The sequence below is a fragment of the Phaseolus vulgaris genome, chromosome 9 (genome assembly GCF_051622355.1).
Source record: "Phaseolus vulgaris cultivar YP4 chromosome 9, ASM5162235v1, whole genome shotgun sequence".
NCBI lineage: Eukaryota > Viridiplantae > Streptophyta > Magnoliopsida > Fabales > Fabaceae > Phaseolus > Phaseolus vulgaris.
The window spans coordinates 20,119,158-20,147,102 of NC_143506.1; the positions used below are offsets into that span (position 1 = coordinate 20,119,158).

Sequence of the window (27,945 nt, forward strand, 5' to 3'; positions counted from 1 at the left end):
TCTATCACTTCAATTTTTTATTCCGGAACAGTCAACTTTTTATTTTACTTTTCAAATAAAATCTACTCAAGATGGATTGAATTCAATACGCATTTTTCTTTTCACTTTTTGGTAAATTAATTTAACATTTTCTAAGTATTGCTGTAAAAAAATATTCTAAGTAAGAATAATAAATAAATTACAAATTTAATTTAATTAACTGTTATATATTTTTATTTAGGGTAATTATAAAAATGTTATTGCATGGAATTTAATATGTATCCTTCACAAAACAATTATCTAGAGATAAAAATTATGTGACATTTTAATTAATAAATAATTTTAAAAAAGACAATTTAAATAAACTCAAGTCAATTCAATTAAAATCGACGGGGACCTAAAAAATCAGTTTTGCATGAGGAAGACTGTTATCCACCATCATGTTATTTAAATCAGTCTGGTAAGAGTAAAGTTCTAGCTATTTTTTTTATCAAGTCTTTATGACTTTAACATTAAATATTACAACTTGTATCCCTTACAAATACTACTACGCAAAAATGACAACAAGATTTTCAATCTAGTAAAAAATCTGTTTTTATTAAAGACAAGAATTTTTGGAGTAGGTTATAGGAGGACAAAAATGTCTGCTCTGTATGCTCCAAGTCATTGGTGCAGTAAATAATTGGTGTGATTCTAATAGTATCAAAGAAAAAGACCAGCAAAACTGAAACCATTCCTATTTCATGTTCTGCCCTCAGCTGTGACTGTGCTAACAAGCCTTGCCCTAAAAGTTATCGAATGAATACATAGATGTGCAAATTATATCACCATCATCATGCCGCTTGAAAGAGAAAAAGTGTAAGGAACTGTGTTCTTCTGCAGCTTTTAGTTCTCTGCAAATAAAAACCTAAAAGATGGCTGGTTGGTGGCTGCTAATAGACAAACTAAATTGTATACCACTCCAAATTAAAGTTCAGCAGTCATCAGAACGAAATTCCAACAACTTCCACAAACCGTTCATTCATCCTTAGATATCTGCAGGGTCGTTGATCTCCTGTAAAGAAGCAAAATGTGCCTATCAGGAAAACACCATAATATCCAATTATACTAATAATTATGGATTGAATTCTAGAGAATCATGCATAATCATCTTGCTGTGTCAGGATGCTGGAAGGCATCAGTCTCCACAAAATATGACCCGCCTCAATACTGCTTAGGCTTGCGAGTCAGTCAGGCTTATCCAACCAACGATGACAAAAGGTAAAAAAACGCTATGAATCCCCATTATACCAGTTCCAACAAAACTTCTTCCAACTAACATCCCACCTACAACCCCTCAAACCCCAACAGAATAGGGAAAATAAAACCCATGATCAGGTGAAATTTTGTAATAAAAAGACTCCCAAAAAGCCCATACCAAAGTTAGTATTATACCTTGTTCTCAATCGTCACCCCATCTGGAATTTCCAATTTCAAGCCAGGTTTTGCAGCAATAGTCACTTGCCCCTGAAAATCAGTGTTAATAATCAGATAAATACAAGAAAATCATAACAAATAAGTTTCTCATGCAGCAGTTCAGACAACAAATTATATGAATCGAAGTTCACTGAATTTGAATGCTTACAATAAGTTATAAAGAAATTTGTATTATACTATCACTTCACCTTATTTCAATTTTCTATACCATATCAAAAGCAAAAAATTTACCCAAGTTTCTAATAAGCAGAAACCTTAAGAGTCTAACAAGAAAAATTGTAAAAGAGAAAAGAACCCTCCAATTATTTTAATAAGATGACTTAACATGGTACTGTCCATTGTCTACTGATATCCAGAGATTTATCACTTTAAATTAAAAATAAAAAGTGATTTATCTCTTTTCCGGATTACCCAGAGATTTTCCATAGTTGATATAGGATAATGAGTGTTAGAAATACAAAACCAACTGTTGGCCTTCATCCAACAGTTTATGGGCCTTGACATTGCATAAGAGCCTCTACATCTTCAAGTCCAGTGCATTCTTGCATGAGCGGATGTGTTGATATTAACATATATTTCATAGCTTAATCTTTTAACAGAAATATGGTGTTTGACCACGAGACCAGAATTATCTTCTGATATTTCTGTTTTAACTTCACACATAATATACCCTCTACTATCTTCTGAAAACGCTAAATTATCTTCTTTTATTATCGGAGCCCCACTCTACCAGCCCCCACACTGCACACCATCTTCCAAAAAACCTCTGTTACGTTTGGGAGAGAGGCTATATGACTGCCTCAACTCTTATGGGAAGAGATTAATTCTTTAAATCTTTACACCACTATATGTGGGTTCTGCAAGTGAATGTCTTATTTCCGTCCTGGTCTCTCAACCCCATTTTACTTAGTGGTACGTAGGTAGGACCATATTAAGGACATGCTAGGGGCTTTATTGGGCCTCTTTGGACATATCCAGCAATCCATGTTCTAGTGACTTTAGAGCTTCACGTAAATCTTTAGTAGAGTTGAACACTTGCTATAAATTGGGTAGATTAAAATCAATTGGAATATGAAGGCTCCTATAACTTGTGACAAAAATCCCTCATATACAGAAAAGAACAAAATAGCAAGTATTCAACATGATACGATCAAGAGGAAGAGGAACATCAATTGTACCTTCAAAGTAATATCAGCTCCAAACCACACATCACCTCTCACCCTCAAACTATCCAGCTCAATGATACTTGGAATGGATTTGAAACGACTTTGGAAGTCACCAACCTGAGAATAAAACACATACATAAGGTAATAAATATGCAGAAGATAAGACAAGAGACAAGAAAAAACTAAAATTTCACCTTTTCAAATTCAGGTCCCAAGTCTATGATGGGATTTAACTGGTTAGTTCTGGCTGGATTGCGAGTTAAAACACCTTCTCTACAAGTGTATAGATCTGACTGCAAAAATACATAATTGGTGAAAGGGAGTCAGTCATGCATGAAAACAAAGTATGTTTTCAGTAACATTATTTGCATATATACATCGAAGTCAGTGTCACCTGAAGAAGAAATAGATCTGACGTTGCATCCAATGGAAGAAACCGAGACTCAGGCACAGAGACACCAATTACATTATCAAAGAACTGCCGAAGAAAATACATTAAAAACAGCAATCAGAAACTTCATATTTAGCAGGAAAAACCAGTCAATGTTTCTTCTTGCTTTCCCTCTCTCATTTCAAGAAGCCAGAGGCCATTGTCACACAACTTAATATTTAATTTGATCTAATTAAAGTATTTATAACACCGGTGGTGCTTAATACATGTAATCACAATATTATATGTAAGTCATGAAAATCCTATTAACAAGCAATTGAACTTGCATGGCTGGACCTTTAGAAGGCATATAATATGAACATGCAGTCCAAGATTGATAATGTGGACCAGGGTCCAAAAGCTGATGTGAGACATTAATGTATTTACTTGCAGATGGACCAAATGGAAGCTTAATAAATAGATTGTTTTGTCACTCTTAGCTGTTATGGAATTGGTTGGAAAAATTAGTGAGTGAAAGAAACATAACTACAAAATGACTGGAGGATAAGAAATCTTAGAAAAAGATAATTCAAAAAGATTAAAAAAATGAGACTAAGAAATTTCTTTTACCCAAATAAAAAAAATGAGTTGCTCAAACAAATTTTGGCTTCTTTCTTATCCATGATTGCTATATCAACGGGGAGATTTCTTTAATCAAATATAGGGGGAAATATTCTACCCTTTTAAGGAATGGCATTTCCATTAAAGCTTAGATAATAATTCATAACATCCCACAATATTTTAACTACATGTTCGTTCTAAAATCATACTATAACATACATCTGAATCATGATTGATATGTTTGGCTGTAAATAAATTGTTCAAAACTCAGGGTCTGCAATTAAGGCTGCCTCAAAGTTAGGTATGATCCTATTTTATGCATAAGCGAAAATAAAAAGTAGAGGCACGAGCACAAAAGCACTAGAGAAGCCATAAAGAACTATGCATGTACATGTATAGTTGATCTGGTTGCTGTATCCCGTAGAAAATTGATATTTTCTTGGTGGTAGTAACACATTCAATTCATTCTTACGTAAGTTATCAATAGAAAAATGACCTAACAACAGCTGGGAAATCATACCTTCAAAACTGAGGGCTTCTTCTGCTTTAGTTCATCAGCATCAACAAATCTCTTGATGGCTCTTAAGCTTACCCACCTATTGGAAGTACAACTCAAAGAATTTAGCACTTTTGGTAAATTTTAATACATTATTTAAGAAAAACAAGCATTTCACTCACATATTTGTTGTATCAATGAGTTTGAAATTGTTCTTCAACTTCAACACACCAATCAGGAAAAATAAACTAAATTAGAAAAGAAACAGAGTGTAGTAATATTCTCGTAAGCCTTGCCAGAAATTCACAATAAAACCTCAAACTATTACTTAAAATGAAAACAAAATTACAAATGCATGTAAAAGTTATGAAAATAAAATAAAATAGAAATTATAACTTACATTTTTATCTTGGTTTCGAGCAATCTCACGAAGCTGCACAGGTTACCAAATATATAATGTTTAGCCAAAGCTGTTCATGTTATATAAGTCATAGAACCACTTTAACAGGTTATTAGCAACCAAATTTCCCCCGTTACCTTATCAGCATTTAATAAGAGTTAATAGGTCTTGAGCACTTATCCTCAAGAGCTACTAATGCACGTCAAACTGTAATAATGTTTTTCCCTACGTTATCTCCAATGATAATGAAAATTTCAACTTCCAACAAACTCCACTTATTAGCAGGGCAGATGTTTTTGCCGTATATCTTAATATGCAATATATGCCCATATATAATGGCAGTGGCACATGGTAAAACTTGCACAAATATGCCAGTTGATCAAGTACTACCAATTCCAAGTCTGACAAATATTAGAGACTAAAGGGAATTAGAAGTAAAGCAAATGAAAGTATACCTTAACTTTCATTGCGGTTAAGAATAAGTTATGGTTTGGTGTCACCTGGAAAAAAGGAAAGAAAATGAAGCAGATAACTCATATTCCTTGAGAGAAGTGGTAGCACTTTATGTTGGATACAAATAATTCTGCTTACCTCCATGCAATATTCAATATCATTTATCATCAAATGATTTAGTATATCTACAAGACAGTCAAGGTTGATAAAAATAAAAAATATGTTAATCTCAAAGCTAGGTTAGGAAGTAACAAGTAATGGCTTCAAAAAATGCTGTCATCAATGATAAAAACCGTATGAAGGATACTAGTATCAACAATTGTTGCCACATTGTCTGACTTCAACACTAGGATATACTCTTTACCCTGGAAAATAATATGAATAATTTAGTAAAAACTGCACACAAAATTATGCACATCCCCTCCCCACACATGAAAATATATGAAATATTTAATTATAGCCTTGTATTGTTACAGTTGTAAAATTCAGCTTTAAGTCTCATACAGATCTAGATAGATTTTAACGTAACAGGACAACAGTTTAGGTAGAAGGAGTGCTCAACCGCATAAAAAGTTCATACCTGTGACAATAATGAATCAAGGGTTCCACCAGTCATGAGTGAATGCAACACATCAACATCATCCAATGGATGCCTTTGCATGTAGAATTAACAAGTTAGTTTAAAATGATGAAGTATTTATCATGAAAGCCAATTTGCAAGAAATGGACTACACAATTCAATAGGTTGAAATATATATTCTGTCTGTTTTTTATTTACTGGTAATTATATGTTGACCACACAGAAAATTTTGTACCTTAGTTGCTGATAAATTATTTGACATCTCTTAATTTACAGCTACTAAATATTTACTGTTAACTTTTTACAACGGTAAAGTATAAAACTATTGGTATTTCAAAGTAACATGATACTTAGACATTATCGTTTCTAGGTTTTCCTGTAGAAAACCTAGAAGCTAAAAGAGAGAGAATTTCGGACAACTTTGTTTTTCATATTCTGATCTCACAAGATTTGAGATCAGTTTATATACTTACAGAGAAGAGTACAAGAGAGTCTAACTAACTTGCTGAAGTGGCAGAAGCCAAACAGCTTACAAAACATGAACTAACTATGCCGAAGTGGCAGAACCCAAACAGCATTAACTAATTCTGATGTGACAGAAAACCAATCAGCTTACAAAGTAAATGAGAAGTACTTTATTAAGTCCAATAGCTTATTTGCAATCCAATAAACAATAACTATTTGTCATCTTTAAAGTTTTATTCTAGGAAATCCATGTTTTGGGAGTGTAGGAAATCCCATATTGACTAAAAAGATTGTCAAATTATAGTATATAAGTGGATGCAAATCTTCCTTTACAAGTCAGTTTTGTAGAATTGAATTAAGCTTAAAATATGTTTCCTAAGTTAGTGTAGGGTTTTCCTAGATCCATTAAAAATGGTCACTCGTCATGTCATCAGCATACCATTAAAAGTTTTGAACTGATGAATGTGAATATATCATGGAATAATAAAGAAATTTGAATATACATTTTTTTTCATGCACTGACTTTACATGCCAGTATGACTGATAAGAACCTAGGGAGGAGGGAGAGAACTACACCACCAAAAGTTATTTGTTGTTGGAGAGTACAAGACCTTATAAGTTATAGACCACACATTAGAATCCCATACTTTTATGTGGGACTCAAGTCCCATACCTTGCAACTGGATCCAAACAGTGACCTAGGTCACAGGTTGAAATCCGAGAAAAAACCTCTCAGCCTGCAGTGGAAAGGCTGCATATATCTACTCTCCCTAAACCCCACTAAGTGAGAGTTTTGTGCCCCAAGTCACCCTTTATTTTATTATATTTTCATGTCAAACCAAATTGAAATGTCAATTAAAACACTTTATGTAGAACTATAGCCAATTCATAGCTTATCAGTATTTCTAGATCAATTGCGCAGTATAAAAACAATTATGGATGCAACCTTGCCTGCCTCACAATAATACAAAAAGTTATTGAGTTAAACAGAAATAGTTAATCCAATGACTCTATGCATTGTTTCCACACACCTAAATTACTTCTATAACGTCTAGCATACATCAGGGGTAACACAAATAAAAGTATTTTAAAATGTCCATAACATAATAACAAAACCATCAATCAGAGCAAAATCAAGATGTATTACTCAATAAACATGCAAATAAAAAGCAAGTTTAGGATTGAATTTAATAGAGAGATATTTGTTTGAAGGATGACATACACTTCCGCCTCACTGGAATCTTCCTTCGATAATTTCAATTCTCCACCTTCACCCTACGAAATATATACTATAATGTATTGATCATGAGAACTCACAAATCAATATCATTTCATCTGAAATGAAACAAACGCAAACCTGCTTCAATGTCTGCACTTGAACACTTGATTTTGAATACTTCTCCAAAACCTAAGGAAGATGAAGCTGAAGATTACAACATAAGCTGAGGTCAACAATTACATAATTGATATGGCATTTCACCTTTAGAGAACTATCATGAATGTCATTTTTGTTGAAAAGAAGCAACGGAACCCTGCATCCATACTTGGAGTTGAGCATCTAAGAACCAAAGAAAACCAGTCAATGGCAACCATATAGTAGGGGAACACAAGTTCTGAAGATACTGGGTAAGGTATGTGCACAATCTGGATCATTCATAAAAAAAACAAGGAAATACACCAATGATTTGCATAGGAGTACAGTAATGTAAGAAAATATGATTATCATGAACTCATACATTATGTATAAATGTCTCACCTCAATCTGGTTAATGATCAAGTCCAGAAATGTCTGTCCATCACTAATATTAATTGCAGATCTACATGAGAGTCAAAACATTATGTCAGTGTAAATTAAATAATTCATGAAGTGTAAAGTTTAGAATAACACATGGATGGGGAGTACAAGTGCAAAAAAATAAAATTACTCTAAACACTGGATGCGCATAAATAGACAGACATGCCTTACTTATGCATACCTAAACAAACAAAAATAAGTAAAAAGTACTAAATTTTTTCATAATATTTTGATTATTACAAGTAGAAGAGAACAAAAAGGGGTAGAATTTAGAAAACAGCAACAACACAAACAGGAGGGGAAATGCATATAGAACAAATATGGAGTAAAAAAGTGTGAACCCCCTCCAAAACAAAAGGTCCAATTCAGACTTGACAAAGAGATGTCTGCCTTCAACTAGGAAATTATATATAGAAACATATTGCTCAAATTAAACAAGCCTTTTTTATGTAAAACATACATTAAATAAAGGAGGCTACATCAAATCCAAATTAGATGGAGATTAAAGCGAGGTGTTGGGTAAGTGGCTTACTTGGGACCCTCAAAGCCCATATTTCCTCCTTGGGCACCATTAAACTTCAAAACAACAAGTTTGTCCAAAAGCTTCTTAGTTTCCTCTGTATCTGCTTTGAATGTGAAAATTGCTCAGGTAAACTTTGTAAAAAGCGATAGGAAGAGAAAAAAAAAGAAAGCAATTAAGTTCGTTTTGCAACTACTGTTTAGTTTACCTTCGGATGAAGGAGCTAAACTAGAATAGGGAACTACGGTTATGCCGACCTTATCCAAATCGCTCTTGCCCTTGCGCGGAGCTTCATCTCTTTAATTCATTGGAGAAGAATTGAGTAAATACAGCAGAGAAAATGAAATGGGAAAGAGAATGAGATAAGGCGTGATACCGAAAATCAATGTTGAGATTAGCGGCAGCAGCAGACTTGCTCTTCTCATGAAGCAGTGTTTTGGTAATCAAATTACAGAACAGATAAACGAATTGAACAGAATCGTTGGCGGGAACAGGATAAGCAATGCGGCTGTAGACATCGAGGGGCATGGCGGAGTCGACCAATGCAACAACGGGAATTTGAAGCTTGAAAGCCTCGTTGATGACGGAAGACTTGCGGTCGGTGTCGACAATGACGATGCAATCGGGGGGCTGGGTGGGGCCGAAGACGAGTTTCTTGTTGCGGGAGCGGAACTTCTTGGGGCTGTAACTGTTGGTGAGGAAGCCGCCGGTGCGCCAGAGGGAGCTGGTGGAGATGGAGTAGGAGCCAACCTTCTTGGTCATGAGGTTGAAGATGTCGTCGAAGAGAGGGTTGGTGTTGATGAACATGAAGCGGGCGTTGTGGCGGGCGAGGGAGGCGACGAAATTGAATGCGCTGCGCATGCAAATGAGGGTTTTGTCGGAGTCGATGATGGCCATCTTGTTGCGGAAGCCATAGGTGTAGCCCTTGAAATGGTGAGCAGCAACTCGTCGACCCACTTGCGCATTCGTGCTCAGCAGCTTCTGTATCACTATCGAATGAATCGTCATGATCTTCCTCCTTCGATTCTCTCCCTCACTCCACTAGGGTTTTTCGATTTCTCTTTCCTTTCTTACTACTATAAGACCATTCTGTTCTTAAATTTGGTATTCCAATATTTGAAATTTGGACATTCCACTCACAGGTTTATTATCTCATCGTACTCTTATTAACACACAGATAGTTTAAAATCATAAAACATTATTTATGAATATCATATTCACAAATAAATTTTACTTTATAAAAATGTAATTATACACAAACTATTTGTTTATTTATGTTATAATTACATGGATTTTTTTAAATCTTAACAAAGACCCTGAAATTTATATACTTTTAAAATATATTTTCTTTCTTTTTTTTCTTCAAATATATCAATACTTTTATATAAAAGAATATATACTAGTGTCAATTATTTAATATAATAAATAATTGAATGATTTATCTCCATTTCAAAATAATTAAATAATTTTTTAAAATAATTTGTCACATTAATTTTTAATATTATTTTTATAATATTATATATTTTTTAGAATTGTATTATATTCACATTTTTCAATCAATTATTTATAGGAATATTAAATTTATGAAAATTATTAAATTATATATTATAAAAAATATATTAAGATTTTTTTTGTTTTGCTAGTCAGTATAAACAGAAAGGAACAGAAGTAAAACAACCAATTTTTCACTATTTAGTATGGTAGCACTTAAGAATTAGAGAAAGGAAAAATGGTTAAACTCACCAATGTTTTCAATCTTTCTTAATAAGCTTTTCATCACTACAAAACTATCTTACCTTTATCATTTTTTGCTCTTCCCTTCTCTTGGTTTGATTTCTAGCACAAACATACCATTACTAATCTACAAAAGTGATTTACAATTCATACTTCTTATTTTTATTTTTCTTCCCTCCATCATTTATAACATTCTAAACTCCTCTCTCTAAATATTGGTTTTTTAAGTACACAATGACATGTATTTGTTATCTAAGCACCCTTTTTTTCTGGAGTTATTACTTACTATTTATTGGCTTTTCACAATTATCTTTGCAGTTTACAATTTCAATTGCATATATCTCTCATTCATCGAAAACAATTTTATACATTAAACTACAAAATAAAAATACAAAGCTAAAATGTTTCACACTCTTGTATTAAAACTGGACGATCCTGCGGTTCTTTTTGCAGTGCAGGTGATCCTAATCCAATGACTGAGAGTGATCTTAGAAATGACAATGGCCTTCACTAGCATCTACTCAGGGAACTTCAAACTTATGCTAAAACGCTTACACCAACTCAAACCGATGTTCCGAAATGCTAAACTAAGCAACAAAGAAAATAATATAAAGAAAAGTGCAATTTGTGTGCAACTTTACAGAATTAGATAGTAATTGTTCCATTAGATATGCACACTCAGCTGGTTCGGTCAGCTTTGGGGGCAGAAGAACTGTTTCCTGGACCAGATGCCTTCTTCGGGAAAATCGACCCAAGCTGGATTCCTGTATTACCATTTTCCTGAGAACTTCCTTGGCCAGGATTGCCATCAGCATTTTGTTCTTTCCTCCTCTTCGCCTTTTGTGCCCAACCAACAATGTTTTGTTGCAAATGATCATTAAATATTGCCCTCTTATAGTGAGTTCCCATCTACAGTGTGAAATAATGGAAGTCAATGCAAAGAGGACACTATTTAAATTCATAATTAATCTGCATTTTAGTTTCAAGAGCTACGCATGCCTACCTGCGTAACTAATGCATAGAGTGGCAGAGTGCTGTAGCTACATAATACCTGAATAAATACCCTGTAATCCCAATATATAGAAGGAAATAAAAAAGGATAAAAAGAGAAAAGTTTCAGCTAAGTTTGATAGTCACGAAGAAGGAATTCATATTGCTGAAAAGAAAATTAACAGTTACCCAATAACGAGCCTTGGAATAATGTATCGAACTTGCCCCATTATACACGAGTCAAATCCATATGTAACCTGAGAAGTGAGACCACAAGGGGTTCATTATATTCACCACAACTACATATAATTAACCCCAACCACTCATCGTGCCTCCCTAAACCAAAAAGCAAAACGAAACTAAAAAAAAAGAATAAGAAAAGGGTTGACCGAGAATATCCCAACTTATTCTTCAAGAGAATTATTTGCTTACCCATATCCAGAAAAAAAATGCTATCTCAAAAGCATTTTGGAAAAGGATAAAGTGAATTAAGAAGAGGACAACACGGGGCCGATGAAACCAAAAGTGTTCATCTGATGGTTGCACAACTAAGTCACCTTCTATGGCTGCATGCTTTTCAGCCACGTCGTGAGCTAGTTGGGTTATTACATGCTCCAGCTTAGTGCCCACAGAAAGCAATAGCTGAAAGAATGCAAACCAGAATCATGAAATTAATGAAGGGGGAGATACAGTGCGGGACAATAAAAAAATAAGGATATTCCAAACAGAAAACCTACTACTATACGTCAACTTGCTCGAACAAATAGATCATGCTAGTGCATACAGGTTTAACAAGAAAGCACCGGTAGAAAGCAAAACACTAGCACAAATGTGGCTCTCCTCCAATAATCAGTAAAAATAATAATTGGAAAATTGCAAAAAAAAGAGTCCCAAAGTAACCACTAACTAATATAATTCTTAAGGGCATTTGTTTCAGAAGACATAAAACAATACTAGTTGTTTCCAGGATCAAAATTTCTTCGAATAATACTCATACGAAAGGTACACCTGGAAATCTGTCCAGCCTACAATTGGTTGGTACTCTTAAGGCTTAAAAACTGATTGACAATAATATTTTATCAGAAATTACAAGACAAAAGCATAACTAAAATAAACAAAATTTTCTTCTTCCCTCCCACAACCCATTTGGTAAGACATGTCACATGGATAACTTCTGTTCCGGACTAAGTAGCAAGGGCCCAATTCACCAAGTATATGTTGATTTTGGCTTAATCCCAAGTCCCACATCGGTGGGTTCATTGTTTGGGAAGGAGGTTTGGGGGTTATAAATTAAACTCTTCTCCTTCACTGTTAAATATCCCAATTTGTAATATCTTCTCTCATAGTAATAAAAGTGAGCTGTTTTTGCTGTGCTCGGAGATTAGGCTAAACAGGCCGAACTCCGTTAACAATTTTAGGGTGTGTTCTTTCCTCTTTATCTCTTTTATTATTCTGCTTTATTTATTCAATATTATTTGTCGGGTAGCTCTGTTAGGGTTTTGTTTTAGTGGGAAAATTACCCGTTTTTCCCAACAAGTGGTATCAAGAGCCGAAGGTTCGCCTTGGGTTGTTTGAAATTATTTGTAATATTGAATATTATATTGTGAGTCTGTAATGGCAAATTCGGATCAAGAAGGGAAGGCTCTGCAAGATGCAAATGTTGCAGAAAGCAAAAGTGATGTGTTGATTGTCTCGCTTTCAGCATCATTGCATCCAGATGAGTGGATATTGGATTCAGGTTGTACCTATCATATGTGTCCCATTCGGGAATGGTTCTTTGATTTTCAAGAACTCGATGGCGGGGTTGTTTACATGGGTAATGATAATCCATGTAAGACAGTCGGGATAGGTTCAATCAAGTTGCGGAATCACGATGGATCCACCAGAATTTTGCGGGATGTACGGTACGTGCCAAAGTTGAAGAAGAATCTCATCTCATTGGGGGCTTTAGAATCTAAAGGCCTAGTTGTGACGATGCGAGATGGAATTCTTAAAGCAACTTCAGGAGCACTGGTGATGTTGAAAGGCGTGAGGAAGAACAATTTGTATTACTACCAAGGTAGTACAGTGGTGGGGACAGTAGCGGCAACAACTTCTAGCACTAAGAAGGATGCTGAGGCAACGAAGTTGTGGCATATGAGGTTGGGACATGCTGGAGAGAAATCCTTGCAAATTCTTACCAAGCAAGGATTGTTGAAAGGTACGAAGGCTTGCAAACTTGAATTTTGTGAGCATTGTGTTCTGGGAAAGCAACGAAGAGTGAAGTTTGGCACTGCAATTCACAATACCAAGGGTATTCTGGATTATGTGCATTCAGATGTGTGGGGACCTGCCAAGACTCCGTCAATCGGAGGTAGGCATTATTTTGTCACTTTTGTTGATGATTTTTCCAGGAGAGTTTGGGTGTTTACTATGAAGAACAAAAATGATGTGCTTGGAATTTTCCTTAAGTGGAAAGCTCAAGTTGAAAACCAGACAGGAAGGAAGATTAAGGTTCTCCGAACAGATAATGGAGGAGAATACAAGAGTGATCCGTTCCTGAAGGTATGCCAAGATTGTGGCATAGTTCGGCACTTCACTGTTAGAAAAACACCACAGCAGAATGGGGTTTCGGAGCGTATGAACAAGACACTTGTGGAGAAAGTTCGTTGTATGTTGTCTAATGCTGAGTTAGGCAGAGAGTTTTGGGCTGAGGCTGTGACATACGCTCAACATCTCGTCAATCGTTTGCCATCATCTGCTATAGATGGCAAAACCCCGTTAGAGGTATGGTCTGGAAAACCTGCAACTGATTATGATTCTTTGCATATTTTTGGTTCTATTGCATATTATCATGTGATTGAATCAAAGTTGGATCCACGGGCAAAGAAAGCTCTTTTCATGGGCTTTAGTCCTGGAGTGAAGGGATACCGTTTGTGGTGTCTAGAGGCAAAGAAGACGATTATCAGCAGGGATGTTACCTTTGATGAATCTGCCATGTTAAAGAAGGTAAATCCAGAAGGAGCTGATAGTACTCCACAACAGGTGGAGTGTGCCCGGAAGCAGGTGGAGTTTGAGCCGACAGTGGTGATCCCAACACGAAATACCACAAGTCACTCTCCTATGGCAGAAGAAGAGTCGGATGAGGAAGAGGTTCCTACCCAAGAATCTCAACAACAATCAGCGCCAATTGCAGTTAGAAGACAGAGACGAGACATTCAGAAGCCTACTCGTTTCATGGATATGGTTGCCTATGCACTTCCAGTTGTTGATGACATTCCATCCACTTACCCAAAAGCCATTCTGAGTTCAGAGAGTGGTAATTGGGCGGGTGCGATGGAAGAGGAGATGCAGTCTTTGAAGAAGAACAAGACGTGGAAGTTGGCACAATTACCAAAAGGTGAGAAGGCAATTGGGTGCAAATGGGTATTTGCAAAGAAAGAAGAATTTTCTAATAAAGAAGATGTTCGCTACAAGGCAAGGTGGTTACAAGGGCCAAGTTTGAATATTGTTTAGACTTGGTTAATATTTTGCACATTTGAAGTTGGTGCCCGGAGGCGCAAATTTGAAGCACTGTAAAGTTTGTTTTTTTGTTATGTTTTGAGAAGATTTGTTTTAGGTGGGACTTGAAATTAAGCCAAGGTGGAGATTTGTTGATTTTGGCTTAATCCCAAGTCCCACATCGGTGGGTTCATTGTTTGGGAAGGAGGTTTGGGGGTTATAAATTAAACTCTTCTCCTTCACTGTTAAATATCCCAATTTGTAATATCTTCTCTCATAGTAATAAAAGTGAGCTGTTTTTGCTGTGCTCGGAGATTAGGCTAAACAGGCCGAACTCCGTTAACAATTTTAGGGTGTGTTCTTTCCTCTTTATCTCTTTTATTATTCTGCTTTATTTATTCAATATTATTTGTCGGGTAGCTCTGTTAGGGTTTTGTTTTAGTGGGAAAATTACCCGTTTTTCCCAACAGTATATGTACACTAATAAGACCCAAAAAGGTTAGTGACAGCATCTCTTAACATTTCACTTGCAAGGGGTTCTAGAATATTCAGCCAATAACGGAGTCCACATTCAACGAGGATTACCTAATATAATGGCCACTCTCAGCTGCCCTAGACATGACTCCCAGCAAAGCACAACAAAATAGACCACAAACAGAGACACAAGATACACACACCCTTCCAATATAATGTTACTGATGTAGGTGTTAAGGTGCCTTTGCAATAGTTATTTAGAAAAAATATTTTCAGAATCTTCCTATTTATTTCAGCATATTTTTATTTTCTTTTTTAAAGGTTTTGGTGTAATTAATGTGATTGTTATCAGTAAAATCAATCTTTATTTTCTTACATAGTTCGAGTCTTTTGAACCAATACGGAGACTCACCATTAACATTGAGCAGAAAAAGTGATCCACCAAGATCTTTTGGAGACCGAGCTCGATTAACTTTAACCCAAAAAAACTATACCTGCCTACCTGAGTATGATTTGGTGGAAATGATTCTAAAAATATGTCCGGAAATAATATTTATGAGGCATTTTTTTTTCAAATATTAAAAGATATAATATTATACTAGTTACAGAAATTTTAAGGAAATTGTTGAACCAATCACCTTGTATCTATGCAGAGCAGAAAACCAAGGTACGACACCAGTTTAATAGAAACAATAGTCTTGTACTGTATAGTTGTTTGATTTGATTAAGAAACTCCATGCAACATTGTAAACAAATTATCCCTTGAACAAAATTAAGACAAGAAGGGTATGTAAGCCCAGTAAAATGAATGCACGGCCATGTAAATGTCCACGTCCACTCAAAAAGGGTAAAAAATTTAATCAAGATACTTACAATGACAGGAATAAAAGCAATCCAGAAATATGTATGCCAACCTGGAAAAGTTAAGCAGACGCCTTAATAACAAGATTCCAAGTGATGTTATTTAGTAATCAACAAAACCAAAAGTAACTAAATCAATTACTTACTCCTATTGGTCAATATTGTTAACTGGCATGCTTAATATTCATCACCAAGTCAAAAAAAATAATAGGCAAACATATATTGGTCATTATTGTTAACTGTCATGCATGATATTCATCACCAAAACATAAAATGTAATTCTTAACCTTTCCTATTTTACTTCAGAATGTTATTTAAATTAACTTACATTACAAAAAAACACACAAAGAGACAAATATAAGACTATCACAGTCCATAAACAAGACCATGAGGTAAACACAAAAACATAACTTTATATTTTATAACATACCATTGATATTGAGCAACAAGAAGATAACCACAAAGAGCCAAAGATACCAACTGCAACCAGAAAATGTAATTCTTATTACAAAGAACCAATGACTATACACAATGAGACAAGTGACAATAAAGTTTTATTGGCAATTAAATGATGTATAATTGTCATACAGACATAGAAGCAATAACATAGAAGAACTTGCCTTATACCAACAACTTTCTTGAAATCATCTTCAAGGGCACGGATCATGTACTTGTGGAAATTAAACTTTGGATTTGTCCTGCAGTGGGTCTAAAAAATAAAAGGATAAATTTTACTACTCAAGCATCGAAGCCATTGGCCAATAGCTGGCTGAGAGATTATTAATTTCACAACAAATATGGCACACTAGAGCTTTACCATAATGAAACCATGTCGTAACGTCACATAATCTGATTTTGTCACAGATCCATAAAATTGCTTAGAAAAGGATATCTGAAAGAAGCAGCAAATGATTAGGCGAGAGAGATAAATAAAAAGAAACAAAAACACTAAAAAGACACTAGCTTAGCTTTGACTTTCAAAGTTTATTTGTTTTGTGTGGTGAAGAAAATAACTACATGGTGGTAATCAAACATCAAGGAAAAAGTATATCAAAATTCAAAACAAGATCTAAAACAAACCAATATTTAAAAAACTTTGATAAGACTGGAAGTGTAACAGATGGAAGTATATGGATTGAGGAGAAGCAAGACTGGACAATCAGCAGGGTTAATGAAAAAATATGGCACATGTGCGGTTGCACTATATAAAGCTTGTAAATGTTAAGAAACCAACCAAAGATTCATCAGGGTATCTCTAAATGAGCCATATAAAGCTTGCAAGTGCCAAGAACCCAAAGATGCCATCAGTATAACTTCATTTATCGTATTCATTAAACTTACACAGACCATGACAAACTTGTAATTAACTTACCAACCAACCGACTATAGCAGAGTCTTTGCCAAAACCAGAAAAACGGTCCCTGATAAAATCATGCTGCTGAACATTAGTCACCTTTGGTTTCAGAACTGCATTAAAGAAAAAGAAATGTAAGAGGGAGCGAGGAAATAATAAGATTTAAAAACGAACTAGAAAATTATTTGCAAAGGTTTGATGCTTCAGTTAACACAGTAAAATTAGACAGTACCAAAAGCATAAAACATATTATATTTATTAACAAATACAAAATGCACAGGAATAATAAAAGCATTTGAAGACAGAGAGAGGAGAGTGTAGAAAGAATTGAGGAAATGAAATAAAAGAAATAATTTACCCTGGTCGGTTGCGTAGTTCTGTTTTGCAATTGAATCTTCCCAGTGTTTCCACTGACGAATCTGCATATAGAATGAGAGCGATTGCATGAACAGAGAAAAGTGAAGAAAGAGAAAAAAGAAAAGAGAAAAGAGTTGAGTTGATGGTGGGGAAAGGGGACATGACATAGAACTCACTCTAGCACCTCCAAAGATAACGGTGAGTGCGGAAAAGGTGACGTGTACGACAGCCAAGACAAAAATGAAGATGTGGAGGTGGTGCAGTGCTTCCACAGACAACAAAGGTACCTTGTTCTGAAAAGTGAAAAGAGAAATGGGCGTGGGTGGGGTAATCAGAAGATGCGATGCAATGTTCATGATAGTTACGATTAGTGAGCGACCTTGCGAGAGCAGAAACCAGTCGCGGTCTCAGTCTCAGCCTTGGAGTGGGGCGGCGCGTGTTCCTCCGCAGTGGCAGCAAGAAGGCGTCTGGGTGTTCCGGGGAAATAAAAAGTCTGGAAATGAGATTCGTGGTTGGGGGCGAGGTCGAGGCTACACGGAAGCATGTGGCGCGTGAAGCCCGGCGGAACGCAGATTTTGGTAATGCCGTTTTGCGTAACCGTCAAAAGGAGGGAAATGAAGCCCAACAACATCAACTCTGAGGCAGTACAGAGAGAGATCGTGAATTTGGATTTGAAGGGAAAAAGAAAAGAAAAGAAAAGAAAAAGAAGAAAACCTTCTTTGATCTTCTGGAGAGCTTCGTAGAGCGGCTTCTGGTCCTTGGCTTTGAGAAACTTTCCGCCATAATGAAGAAAGCGCTCTGCGGCGAGGGATATGGCGACGATGACTGTGCAAACGGCGGCCACTACCCAGGTGGGAGTGAACTCCAGACTATCTCCCTCTTCTCCTCCTCCGCCACTCATCCCTCTCTCTGTCTTCTTTCTCTCTCTCTCTGTGTTTTAGATAGTTATTCGCAGTTGTCCTTCACCATCATAACATCAAACAAACCTTCCAACACAACATTTTTTTCATTAAAAAAATCTAAAATACACCTCTCGTTTTCGATTTGAATCATAAATATCACGAGTGAATAATCCTTGCGCCATTTCAATAAAATAATCATATTCATACAGTTACTTTTTTCTATTACACTTTTCTCACCTTTCTAAATCATAACTTTCTCAACAATAGTGGCTTCTCAAATATCTAAATTCAGTTTTATTATTGCTGAAATCAAATTTACTTTTAAGTGTAGATTATTTATTATTTGAACGGTCTTATCATATATTACTAACAAAAACCACTACTTTACTTGAAGCCTTTTCGTTCCTTTTAGTTGTCAATTAGTAATTATAATTTAATTGGATAAAATATTTTAAAGGAAGTGAACGAGTGTAATAATATTTTTAGAAAATAAATACGGTAGGTGTTAAAATTTAAATTTTACGAAAAATGGTTATTTTGATAAGTAATGAAGACGAAATTAAACATGGCGAGTGACGATTGGTGTGGCAATGAGTTGTTGTTACTTGTAATAGTTGATAATTGATTAGGTATAGATTTTTAGTTGCATGGGATGCCATCAATATGAAGTAAATTAGTTGAAAATGAAAACGAAACCAAATTCTCTGTTGCCATGTGAAAGGGCCAAACTCATTTTAGATTTTTGTGGCTAAGAAGTACCATTCTTTATTTCTAGGAAGCTTCTACACAATCAACAGATTTTTTTGGAAAATATTTACAAATTGATCGATAGATTTTTCTATTTCATTTATTAACAAACGCAAAGCAAATCAAACTAGTATATATATATATATATATATATATATATATATATATATATACCACGTCATTCTATATCTCTTATTTATTAATATTGTAATAAGTTTAAGGAATTATTAACCATTTTTATATAAGTTATAAATAAAAATTTAAATATATATGTAAGAGTTTTCATTTAATGCATTAGTTAGTTTTAACTTATACCAACAGTGATAACTTATTATGTAGTCGTTATATTTTTTTAACCGCCATAGTAAAATAAAAAAGATATTAAAATATTTTTAAAAAGTTTTAAATTTCTGTATATACAGTTTAAAGTACACAGGAGAAAGTGCACACTCCAAAATGTATGATTATTTTAAAATAAAATTGTTTGTATTGAAGTAAGGAATAAACATTACACATACGTAGGACAAAGATATACTATGAACTACCTTGGTTTGGTTTTGTAACAGATGTGGAGTATCCAATAATTACACAGCAGCTAGCTAGCAAGATTAATAAATGAAGCACTCCAACATTCACTGTAATATATTGTTGTGTAAAAAGATCTTCTTGCAACATTTTCATGGCAATGATTTATTGGTTCATATTTAAGCAGACACACTGTGTTGCTGCACGTGCTACTACTGCTTATTGTCTTTTTCAGACCAATTCTTGTACCAGCTCATCACTTTCGCTATAAACTCTGCCAACAATATAATTCCAATCATCAATAATTAACATACTTACTGTCACCTTTCTCAATTTACCTTTCACTTGGTCCAAAACGTTTTTCACACTTTCTAACGGAGAACTTTATCCAAAACACATCAACTAATAAGTTACGTGTTGGAAATGAATTGTAAAAATATTGAAGACAGTAAATGGTAAATGACAGAAAGTCAGAAAATGTTTTACCTTCCAATTTTAAGTAAGTTAAGGTATTCCTTTTTGTTGAATCATTGTTCTTGTCGTCAGATTCCGATTGTTTGTTTTGAGCATGACAGAAGTGCTGCTTCGTAGTTTCACTGGGTCTCTGAGAAGGGACAAAAAATTGCATCAAAACAAAATATAAAGTGAAATAGAGAAAAGAGTTTGAGTATTTATTTACCATGAACTCCCTGTCGAGTTTGGCAATCCCTGGGCGTAGGGAGTGATGAACAAGAGTGGTTAACTCTGGTACCAAAGACTGCATGCATGCATCAAAAAACTTACTTTATTAACATCTTTTGCATTGCTTCAATTTTTCTTTTCACTTCAAAAAAGTAATTTCTTTACCTTGTAAATATAGTCAGGAGGAACGTCATGGCTCATAAGACTTCGCAGCTTTCTACGAATGGCGTACAGTCTATTACAAAGGATATTTGTATATTATCTTCTTGTAAAAAACCATGAACTTCAAAACTAAATACTTGAATAAAAAGTTAAAAGATGCAAACACATTCTAGCCTATGATTTTACACCCTAAGCATTCAAGGGATATATAAGCAGCAACTGATTCCTTACTGTCGTGGACTTTGCTCTTGGATTATGTTCTTGGCAATATCCAAAATATCTTCTTCCCACCCTGTTAGAATCACATCCTCGTCTTTCAGAACATCCCTGCATGCAAAATAACAGACAATATTCATCTATAACACTACTATTCTCCAAGTTTTCTGCATAATAAATAGGAAGAAAAAGAAAGCATTCATTAACATACTACACTGCTTATATATATGGAAACGACTCACCTGTTTCGGCAAGTGGCCTCTAACGAACGAATGGCTTGGCGTAGATTGTTTCTGGAGCTCAAAACTATGGTATCGAGTAAGTGGCGTGATAACTGAATTCCTTCTTCTTTTGCAATGTTTTCCAAAATCTTAGCTAGCTGTTGAGTGAAAAGGTAATGAGAAGCATGTTATGTGTGATATGTATTGAGAATGCAGGATGAGAAGGGACCTCTTGGGTTGATGGCGATGAAAGACGGATAGTGATACAAAGTGGCTTCACAGGTTGGAGCTTGGATTCATCAGAGCAACAGAAGAAAACCTTATTACAGCCTTCATACTTCTCTAGCAGCCACTTTATATACAACAACGATTCTATGGATAGCTTCTCCGCCTCATACAAAACGATTGCTTTCAAATAAACCACAGACATAGAGAGTTAGCAGACATATATGTTGTTACCTAATCATCACCTTTTGCATCAATTACAATTACTTACGTACGTACCTTTGCAATTGTCTGGGAAACAAGGCTGCGAGTTATCTATCACCTGACCATATGTTTCCTTGAATAAATCAACAATAACATGTTTTTCGTATCCCTTTGTCTCTGACAGATTCACCTCAACATGATGGAGTGATTTCTTCACGCGCACTTGCACACTATCAACCATTTCTCCCTACGTGTATATGTAGAATAAATGGCATTGATTGAGGAAGAAACAGTTTATCATTGATGAAAATGCAACATATAAATGAAGAAGGAAGATACCTTCAAAATGAAGTTTTTATGTTCTTCTGTGACCTGTGATGTTGTCATTCAGTGGTAAAATTATGAGTGTTTTGGTAGAATATACAAATATATATGAATTAAAACAGTTTATTACCTGGACCCTGTCGGCTCCAAATACCTCTCCAAGCATAGCCCTTATCATGGATCTCTTTCCCACACTGGGTGGTCCTTCAAATATAAAGTGACTGCACCCACAACCATCTTTTACCTGTGCAATTATCAAATCTAATTTTAATTTCATCATGAATTTAAAAGATTACAAAACTCTAATATTTCACCAATATTTTGTATGGAAATTTTTGGTAACAATAATTTGTTTTCTTTAATTTAAGTTGTATATTTAGGATTTGAAAATAGATTAATATTTTCATCAATATATTAAATACTTTCGGACAAATTTGATGTTACAGTTTTTATATCTAATATAAAAAATGACACTTTAAAAATATTTTAGTACAAATAATTGTAATAACACTTAAATAAATAAATATATTAAAATAATTAATATTTTTATTCATTGATGATTTAAATAAATCTTAAATTTTTAATTAATTTAATATTAGTGATTTTGATTTTATTTTCTTATAAAATAAATATTAACAAAATAAACTAGTTATATAGAAGTAGGAAATTATATTAATTTTTTTTTTAAATTCATGTAGTTTTACAAGATGTTATAAATAATATTAAAATATTCTTTTAATTTTATAAATTAATTATTTTAAAATTTTAATTCATACTCGATTTTATTAAAATTAAACTAAGAATATATTTATAACTTATTATATTATTTAATTAATTTAATCTGTTTATCATACCAATCAAATTTAATACACATTTTTTATTTATTTCTAGAGGATTTTGCTTGAGGTAACAATCTCATATGTTTTACTTTTTCTTTTCTCTTTTTTCTACTTTATTTTCTTTCCCCAGCAACCTAATACAAACACAGCTATATAAGTTTGATAGGCACCTATTGGTCAAAGCTAATAACATATTACCTTTAAAAGAATCTGAAAAATAAATAAATAGAAGCAATGAGAAGCAAACTATGTACCATAGACACTCAAACGGATATTATACTACACGGACACGGAAATACGTAAAATTTCTAAAATGTAAGAAAATAGGACAAGAATCTATATATTATATAATTATGAATTATATAAATTGATAATAAAGATTTATGTGCACAAGTTTCAGATTATTTTTTGGAGTAAAAAGATGTTTTTATGACCGGTTCCCAAGAATTTGTTTCTTATTTTTATAATCATAATAACAATTTATACAATAAAGTTTGAATTTTGAGAAAATTAATGTATTTTTTTTTTTTAAATTGTGTTAGAACCGTATTAGAATTGTTAAAAATTTAACAAATACTTTTTGAATTAGACACTTCACGGATACGTGTCCTATATGTGTCATATGAGTATCGATATCAGACACCGACACACACCATTTAAAAGAGTGTGCAGCAAAATGCATTTTAAAATAGAAATAAAATATGAGTATGTATTTAAATTTAAATAAAGATATATCTTACCATTGTTTTGAGTTGATGTGCTTTATCTTTGTTGCAGATGAAGTCTGCCAAAGTCATGGGTTGGTGTTTGGCTGCCCATGTATAGTCGTACACATCTCCCTCTGATGAAACAAAAACTCTTGATATCTCTTCATGCACTTTCACTTCCTCTTCCTTCCACACATCCATCTCCACTGCATCCTCCCTTCTTTCTGAACCTTTCTCCCCCAATGGTGTCTCTTCAATAACATCATCACTCATCAACCTCACATCCAACATTGTTTCTTCTAACACAGCCTCAAACTTATGCTCGAATACACTCTCCCATGCCTTCTCTTCAATCACCATCTCAACATCAACATCAACATCAACATCATTCTCTCTCTGGCCAAGTTCTTCCAATGCATAATTACCAAATTGGTTGGTTTCTTGAATAAGAAAGTCAACTTGGTCAGCGTGGACCATCAAGTCCTTCAAAGTAGAGTCGGTCTTGAGGTTTGGAGGGGGCGTTATCCCTTGAGTAGTTTGGATAGGAGGTTGGAAGTGAGTGAAAGGAGGTTGATCAAGTGAGGGTGCATGAAGTAGAAGGGTGTAGTGAGTGAGAAGACCAGCATAGTAAGGACTGGGGGTGGAAGAGAAGGAGGGATGGTGGTGAGAGGTCAAGGGGCCAATAACAAGGGAATAGTCTGTAAGCCCTTTATAGTAAGGACTGGAAAGGAGGTCGGTGGGAGGGGTATGAGGAAGAGGATGAGGTTGAGGTTGAGTGCAGGAGGAGGGTATGGCGTCTACAATGGCAAGGGACTGATCAGTGAGACCCTTGTAGTAGGGACTGTTAGTGTTGTGGATGCCGTATTCGCGGAGGCTGAGCGATGAGAAGGGCCAAGCAGAAGTGGTTTTCCTCCTTCTGGACCGAAACCTATGTGGTGTGGGTGAGATGTGGTTCTTCGACATGCTCTGATCGGAGACGTTAACGTTGTACTGTTTCAAGGTTGGACTTGGCAGGTTGTGTTCGCCACTCACCATTTTTAGGCCAAAGTAAAAGGTGATGAATGAGAAGGATGATATGAGTGCGTGTGTTGTATCGGAGGGAGGTTTGGAAGCAAGCGATGATATCCATGCTTATGACGTTATTCACAAGGTCCTCCACCTCTTCATCTTCACCACGCCAACTCTCTAATACTCATAACCTTATATAATTAATACAACATGTTTGCTTTACACAACTAATTTCTCCCAAAAACTATAATGTTAACAATACGTGAAAAAAATTGAACCCTTATAATAGAGTTAAACCTTATATAAGTCATTATAATTTATAATAAAGAAATATATTTAAAAATATAAATTTATGGTAAATAATTTGAAATATTATGAGATTAATTTAGTTATTAACATTTTCCTTTCATTATTAAAGTTTAATTATAAAATCAAATCGAAAGAGATACACAGTTTAGAATATTTAGTAAGATAAATAAAGATGAAAAAGTTTGAGATAGTTAAGAACTTCTTTTGCTAGATATACAAAGGTGACGTGTAGAGAAAACCATTAAGAATATTTAATTGAGAAAGTGGTAATAGTCTCATTCTATATATTATGTATTTTAATTTAAAACATAAGATTATTATATTTTCATACTTATTCCACTTTTTTAAAATAATTTGATACTTATAAACAAATTTATGTCAAAGTTAAAATTTATAAACAGTTTTTTTGTCCATATCACTTCTTTATTTAGCTTATCAATTATGATGGCATTCAGTAGCACAAACAAGGGTCGTGACTTTTCGAGCGTGTTAAACTCAATTCATTCGAGATTGAAAAGTAAAATAAACTATCGGCTGTTTTTCTAGAGAAAATATGACAAACCCACGATTGTATATAAAAGCAATTATATGGCAAAACTTTAAAAATTTTAACATACATTTGTTTTCTATTGTAAATTGGAACAGTGATTAAAACATGCTAAACTATTTGTTTGATGAAGTTTACGAATGACAGGGTCTTATGGTAGAAACAGGCCTTCCTACATTGCAAAATACTCCTTGACAGATATATACCCTAAACAATTTGCCTAACAAAAACCTAATTAAAGAAAATAGTAGAATGAACTTGCCTAACAGATGAAATTTACTGTTTCAGGTTCATCCATATTTATATATCGATCAACCCATAATTTTTAATTTGGGTGATGTCAGGTTCAACCCTGATCAGTTCTAATAAGCACTTAAGACTCTCTGTACTAAGGCTGCCAGGTGCAAAACTACCTCCTAGTCCTCCTAATGGGGTTTAGGGAGGACAAATATATACAGCCTTGCCCTTACAAAGGATGCTGCAATCCCAGAGATTTCAACATTTGACCTACAGGCCTGCCCTAGTCATCATATATTTTTAAGCAAAAACTCAGAACCGAACAAAAGAAAACTCAAAAAATGACCTAAATAATACAGTGAAACCTCTTGCATATTAGAAATCATAAAGATTATGATTTATGAAACAGTAGGCTATCCATAAAACTGGGTTTGCATTGCAAAACTTCATTCAAAGAAACTGGTTTTCATACATTACAGTCGTTTTTAACCTAGTGCTCCAAGGCCCCTACTTCAAAAGGGCTCACAAATCCCATTCACATCATCGAACAGAGATTCAAAAAAACGGCATCATTATCCATACAGTGAATTTAATGGAGATTTAGGAATTGAAAGGTCTGTATACCTACAAAATGTTAAGAATCCTTCTCAGCTGCAGGTTCACGGTCAACTAAGGCAAGTGGATCTTCTCCAGTTTCAGATGGATGCTCGGACGGAGGGGGTTGCTCTTCATTTTCATTGTTCTCAGGGTGAAAATTGATGGGGAACTTCGTGACCCTGGGTTTATCAGACAAAATGTTCCTTTGAACCCGATCAACTAAAACCTTTGGTGGAGGTTCCTCTCTCAGCTGCTCATCATCATAATCATTGTTCACATAATAGCCAACACGAATAAATTCCTGTCCCATATAAGAGCAGGTCAACAGAAGCACTGTCACACCAATTATATCTTCTTCACGAATCTTTGATGGATCTGGTGGATCTGCCTGCAAACCAAATAGTATTTTCAAAGTTAGAGTGAGAGTATGAACAATTGCATGGCGCAGCACAGAATTCGCAAGATTAGTATTCATAACGCTTGCCTGTAAAACGAAGCGATAGTTTCCAACATTGACAGGACCAACAAGCACACTCTCTAATAATTGGTCATAGGTCTCGTCCTCAGCAGATCCAACATAAATGAGCTTCCATTCCAAATCTGCACCCACAATACAGCATACATTGTCAAAACCAGACTTGTTAAAGTAGGCCACAGAAGCAAGATTACAGTGAAGACGTTAGAAAAATAGGTTTTAGAATCACTTCTAGACCCAAATTCAACATGATGATTTACAACAACTTTGTTCCGAGAAAATCACTTACAAGAAAATATTTTCAATAGGCTTTCGTTTATACAGGTATAGATTACAAAATTTAAAATAACTGTTACCAGAACAAGGTCAAACAGTACGGTTGTTTGATACCCTTCTCATTTTTTTGTTTTAAAAAGCACCTTCTAAATGATTTCACGCGCTCAACAATCAAATTCTCACTCCAAATCCATTAAGTTTTGAAAAAAAAAGGTTTTAGAAACCAATTAACAGAAACAGCTAAAGATATTTTTCCATTCAACTCTGTTTTCTCCGAGTAGTGAAGTGCCGAGAGACAATTTTCTGGGAAACATGAATTTGGTCAAGAACAAACGCTTTCGAATGTGCTCAGCAGGCATACATATTCAAGAACAAAAAACACTAAACAAACAAGGCCTAAGTTATGAAAAGATATCGTCTTAGAGAATCGTCAACTTGCAATGCTATTTAGATATCGGTTACTTCAGCATCGACTGTGAGATGAAAGACAAGGTAAATTGTAATAGGATGTGTAATACGATTAAGCAGGGTTTTGGGTATTAAATTAGATGGGGGGGGAAATTGGGGGTTGCAAAGATAATGATAAGAAAAGCAGGGGGTTACAGAGGGTGCAGAGATCCGGCATCCTCATGGAAGGGGTGAAAGGGAGAGATAGAGGGAGGGGTTGCGATTAACGTTACAGAGTGAGGGTTTGAAAGCATTTGTAAGGAAACAGTAGAATAATGAATATGCGACATGGTGGTTGGAAAGAGAGGGGAAGAAGAAACCCTAAAGGAAGAGAGAGAAGAAGTTACCGTCTTTGAGAGCGGTGAGACACTCATAGGAAATCTCGAACTGAAAGGGGGTGAGAAAGGAAGCAGGGTTGTCGAGGACGGTGACGTTGGTGATGTTCACAGCACTCATGCTGATGCTGTTGTTGGTGATGATGATGATGATGGTGGTGGTGATGATGGTGCTACTGGTGATGCTGATTCTTCTCTTCTCTTCTCAGATGAATGAATGAATGAAGGAATCAAACAATCTTGGGAAGCCAAGAACCCAACTTTGGTGTTGTTGGCGGGAGAGGGTTTGAAGACAGAAAAAAAGACCTCGCTTTTCACTCCCAACTCATTTCACGACACTATTCCCACGCTCACACTATTTATTACTTATTTGTAATTTATTTACATCAC

General features: G+C 34.8%; 4 protein-coding genes across 8 annotated transcripts; all 4 read right to left on the reverse strand.

Annotated features, from left to right (window-relative positions):
* Nucleotides 1-548: 548 nt before the first annotated feature.
* LOC137820129 (UTP--glucose-1-phosphate uridylyltransferase) lies at nucleotides 549-9,496 on the reverse strand. 4 transcript variants are annotated; one of them, XR_016515716.1, is made up of 19 exons: nucleotides 8,698-9,470; nucleotides 8,530-8,618; nucleotides 8,334-8,424; nucleotides 7,763-7,823; nucleotides 7,487-7,564; nucleotides 7,364-7,414; nucleotides 7,229-7,281; nucleotides 5,542-5,614; nucleotides 5,269-5,326; nucleotides 5,100-5,146; nucleotides 4,964-5,008; nucleotides 4,509-4,541; nucleotides 4,291-4,356; nucleotides 4,133-4,208; nucleotides 3,016-3,099; nucleotides 2,816-2,914; nucleotides 2,634-2,738; nucleotides 1,414-1,485; nucleotides 549-1,033 (listed from the first exon to the last, which is right to left on the reverse strand). XR_016515716.1 is itself a non-coding variant. In XM_068623969.1 (19 exons), exons 1-19 carry the CDS (start codon nucleotides 9,327-9,329, stop codon nucleotides 1,007-1,009), a joined length of 1,812 nt encoding a protein of 603 aa, XP_068480070.1. In that variant the 5' UTR covers nucleotides 9,330-9,496; the 3' UTR covers nucleotides 549-1,006. The 4 variants fall into 4 exon arrangements, 2 of the variants coding, with proteins under 2 accessions (XP_068480070.1, XP_090151700.1); XM_068623969.1 differs by having other exon boundaries at nucleotides 4,291-4,328; nucleotides 8,698-9,496; XM_090295574.1 differs by having other exon boundaries at nucleotides 4,291-4,328; nucleotides 7,487-7,650; nucleotides 8,698-9,461.
* A 906-nt stretch (nucleotides 9,497-10,402) lies between these two features.
* Nucleotides 10,403-18,741, reverse strand: LOC137820120 (MLO-like protein 1). 2 transcript variants are annotated; one of them, XR_016515718.1, is made up of 14 exons: nucleotides 18,286-18,633; nucleotides 17,951-18,207; nucleotides 17,748-17,864; nucleotides 17,573-17,633; nucleotides 17,233-17,327; nucleotides 16,678-16,752; nucleotides 16,481-16,569; nucleotides 16,291-16,340; nucleotides 15,873-15,913; nucleotides 15,638-15,760; nucleotides 11,478-11,687; nucleotides 11,235-11,302; nucleotides 11,059-11,119; nucleotides 10,403-10,964 (listed from the first exon to the last, which is right to left on the reverse strand). XR_016515718.1 is itself a non-coding variant. In XM_068623952.1 (13 exons), exons 1-13 carry the CDS (start codon nucleotides 18,470-18,472, stop codon nucleotides 10,734-10,736), a joined length of 1,542 nt encoding a protein of 513 aa, XP_068480053.1. In that variant the 5' UTR covers nucleotides 18,473-18,741; the 3' UTR covers nucleotides 10,403-10,733. The 2 variants fall into 2 exon arrangements, 1 of the variants encoding a protein (XP_068480053.1); XM_068623952.1 differs by lacking the exon at nucleotides 15,638-15,760 and having other exon boundaries at nucleotides 18,286-18,741.
* Nucleotides 18,742-19,646: 905 nt separating this feature from the next.
* LOC137820119 (uncharacterized) lies at nucleotides 19,647-24,500 on the reverse strand. Its single transcript, XM_068623951.2, has 11 exons — nucleotides 23,358-24,500; nucleotides 21,909-22,022; nucleotides 21,794-21,826; nucleotides 21,530-21,701; nucleotides 21,255-21,433; nucleotides 21,047-21,183; nucleotides 20,820-20,915; nucleotides 20,592-20,661; nucleotides 20,425-20,502; nucleotides 20,232-20,349; nucleotides 19,647-20,019 (listed from the first exon to the last, which is right to left on the reverse strand). The coding sequence occupies exons 1-11, from the start codon at nucleotides 24,357-24,359 to the stop codon at nucleotides 19,958-19,960; spliced, it is 2,061 nt and encodes a 686-aa protein (XP_068480052.1). The 5' UTR covers nucleotides 24,360-24,500; the 3' UTR covers nucleotides 19,647-19,957.
* Nucleotides 24,501-25,839: 1,339 nt separating this feature from the next.
* On the reverse strand, nucleotides 25,840-27,903 carry LOC137821955 (histone chaperone ASF1B). The gene is made up of 3 exons (XM_068626778.1): nucleotides 27,568-27,903; nucleotides 26,507-26,622; nucleotides 25,840-26,410 (listed from the first exon to the last, which is right to left on the reverse strand). Exons 1-3 carry the CDS (start codon nucleotides 27,674-27,676, stop codon nucleotides 26,060-26,062), a joined length of 576 nt encoding a protein of 191 aa, XP_068482879.1. The 5' UTR covers nucleotides 27,677-27,903; the 3' UTR covers nucleotides 25,840-26,059.
* Nucleotides 27,904-27,945: the final 42 nt, after the last annotated feature.

Bases quoted from the DNA above. Each gene is read 5' to 3' on its own strand.
- LOC137820129 (XM_068623969.1), bottom strand. From the start codon at position 9,329: ATGACGATTCATTCGATAGTGATACAGAAGCTGCTGAGCACGAATGCG. The intron at 8,425-8,529 runs GTAAACTAAACA...CATTCAAAGCAG, and splicing joins TTTAGCTCCTTCATCCGAAG to ATACAGAGGAAACTAAGAAG. The intron at 2,915-3,015 runs GTGACACTGACT...GTATTTTTGCAG, and splicing joins CAGATCTATTTCTTCTTCAG to TCAGATCTATACACTTGTAG.
- LOC137820120 (XM_068623952.1), bottom strand. From the start codon at position 18,472: ATGAGTGGCGGAGGAGGAGAAGAGGGAGATAGTCTGGAGTTCACTCCC. The intron at 17,865-17,950 runs GTCGCTCACTAA...TTCACTTTTCAG, and splicing joins CTGGTTTCTGCTCTCGCAAG to AACAAGGTACCTTTGTTGTC. The intron at 16,753-17,232 runs GTAAGTTAATTA...TGCTTCTTTCAG, and splicing joins CTGCTATAGTCGGTTGGTTG to ATATCCTTTTCTAAGCAATT.
- LOC137820119 (XM_068623951.2), bottom strand. From the start codon at position 24,359: ATGGTGAGTGGCGAACACAACCTGCCAAGTCCAACCTTGAAACAGTAC. The intron at 21,434-21,529 runs GTACGTACGTAA...TTTATTTGAAAG, and splicing joins TTTCCCAGACAATTGCAAAG to CAATCGTTTTGTATGAGGCG. The intron at 20,350-20,424 runs GTAAATAAATAC...GTCCCTTCTCAG, and splicing joins AACTCGACAGGGAGTTCATG to AGACCCAGTGAAACTACGAA.
- LOC137821955 (XM_068626778.1), bottom strand. From the start codon at position 27,676: ATGAGTGCTGTGAACATCACCAACGTCACCGTCCTCGACAACCCTGCT. The intron at 26,623-27,567 runs GTAACTTCTTCT...TTGTGGGTGCAG, and splicing joins TCTCACCGCTCTCAAAGACG to ATTTGGAATGGAAGCTCATT. The intron at 26,411-26,506 runs GCAAGCGTTATG...TTTGGTTTGCAG, and splicing joins ACTATCGCTTCGTTTTACAG to GCAGATCCACCAGATCCATC.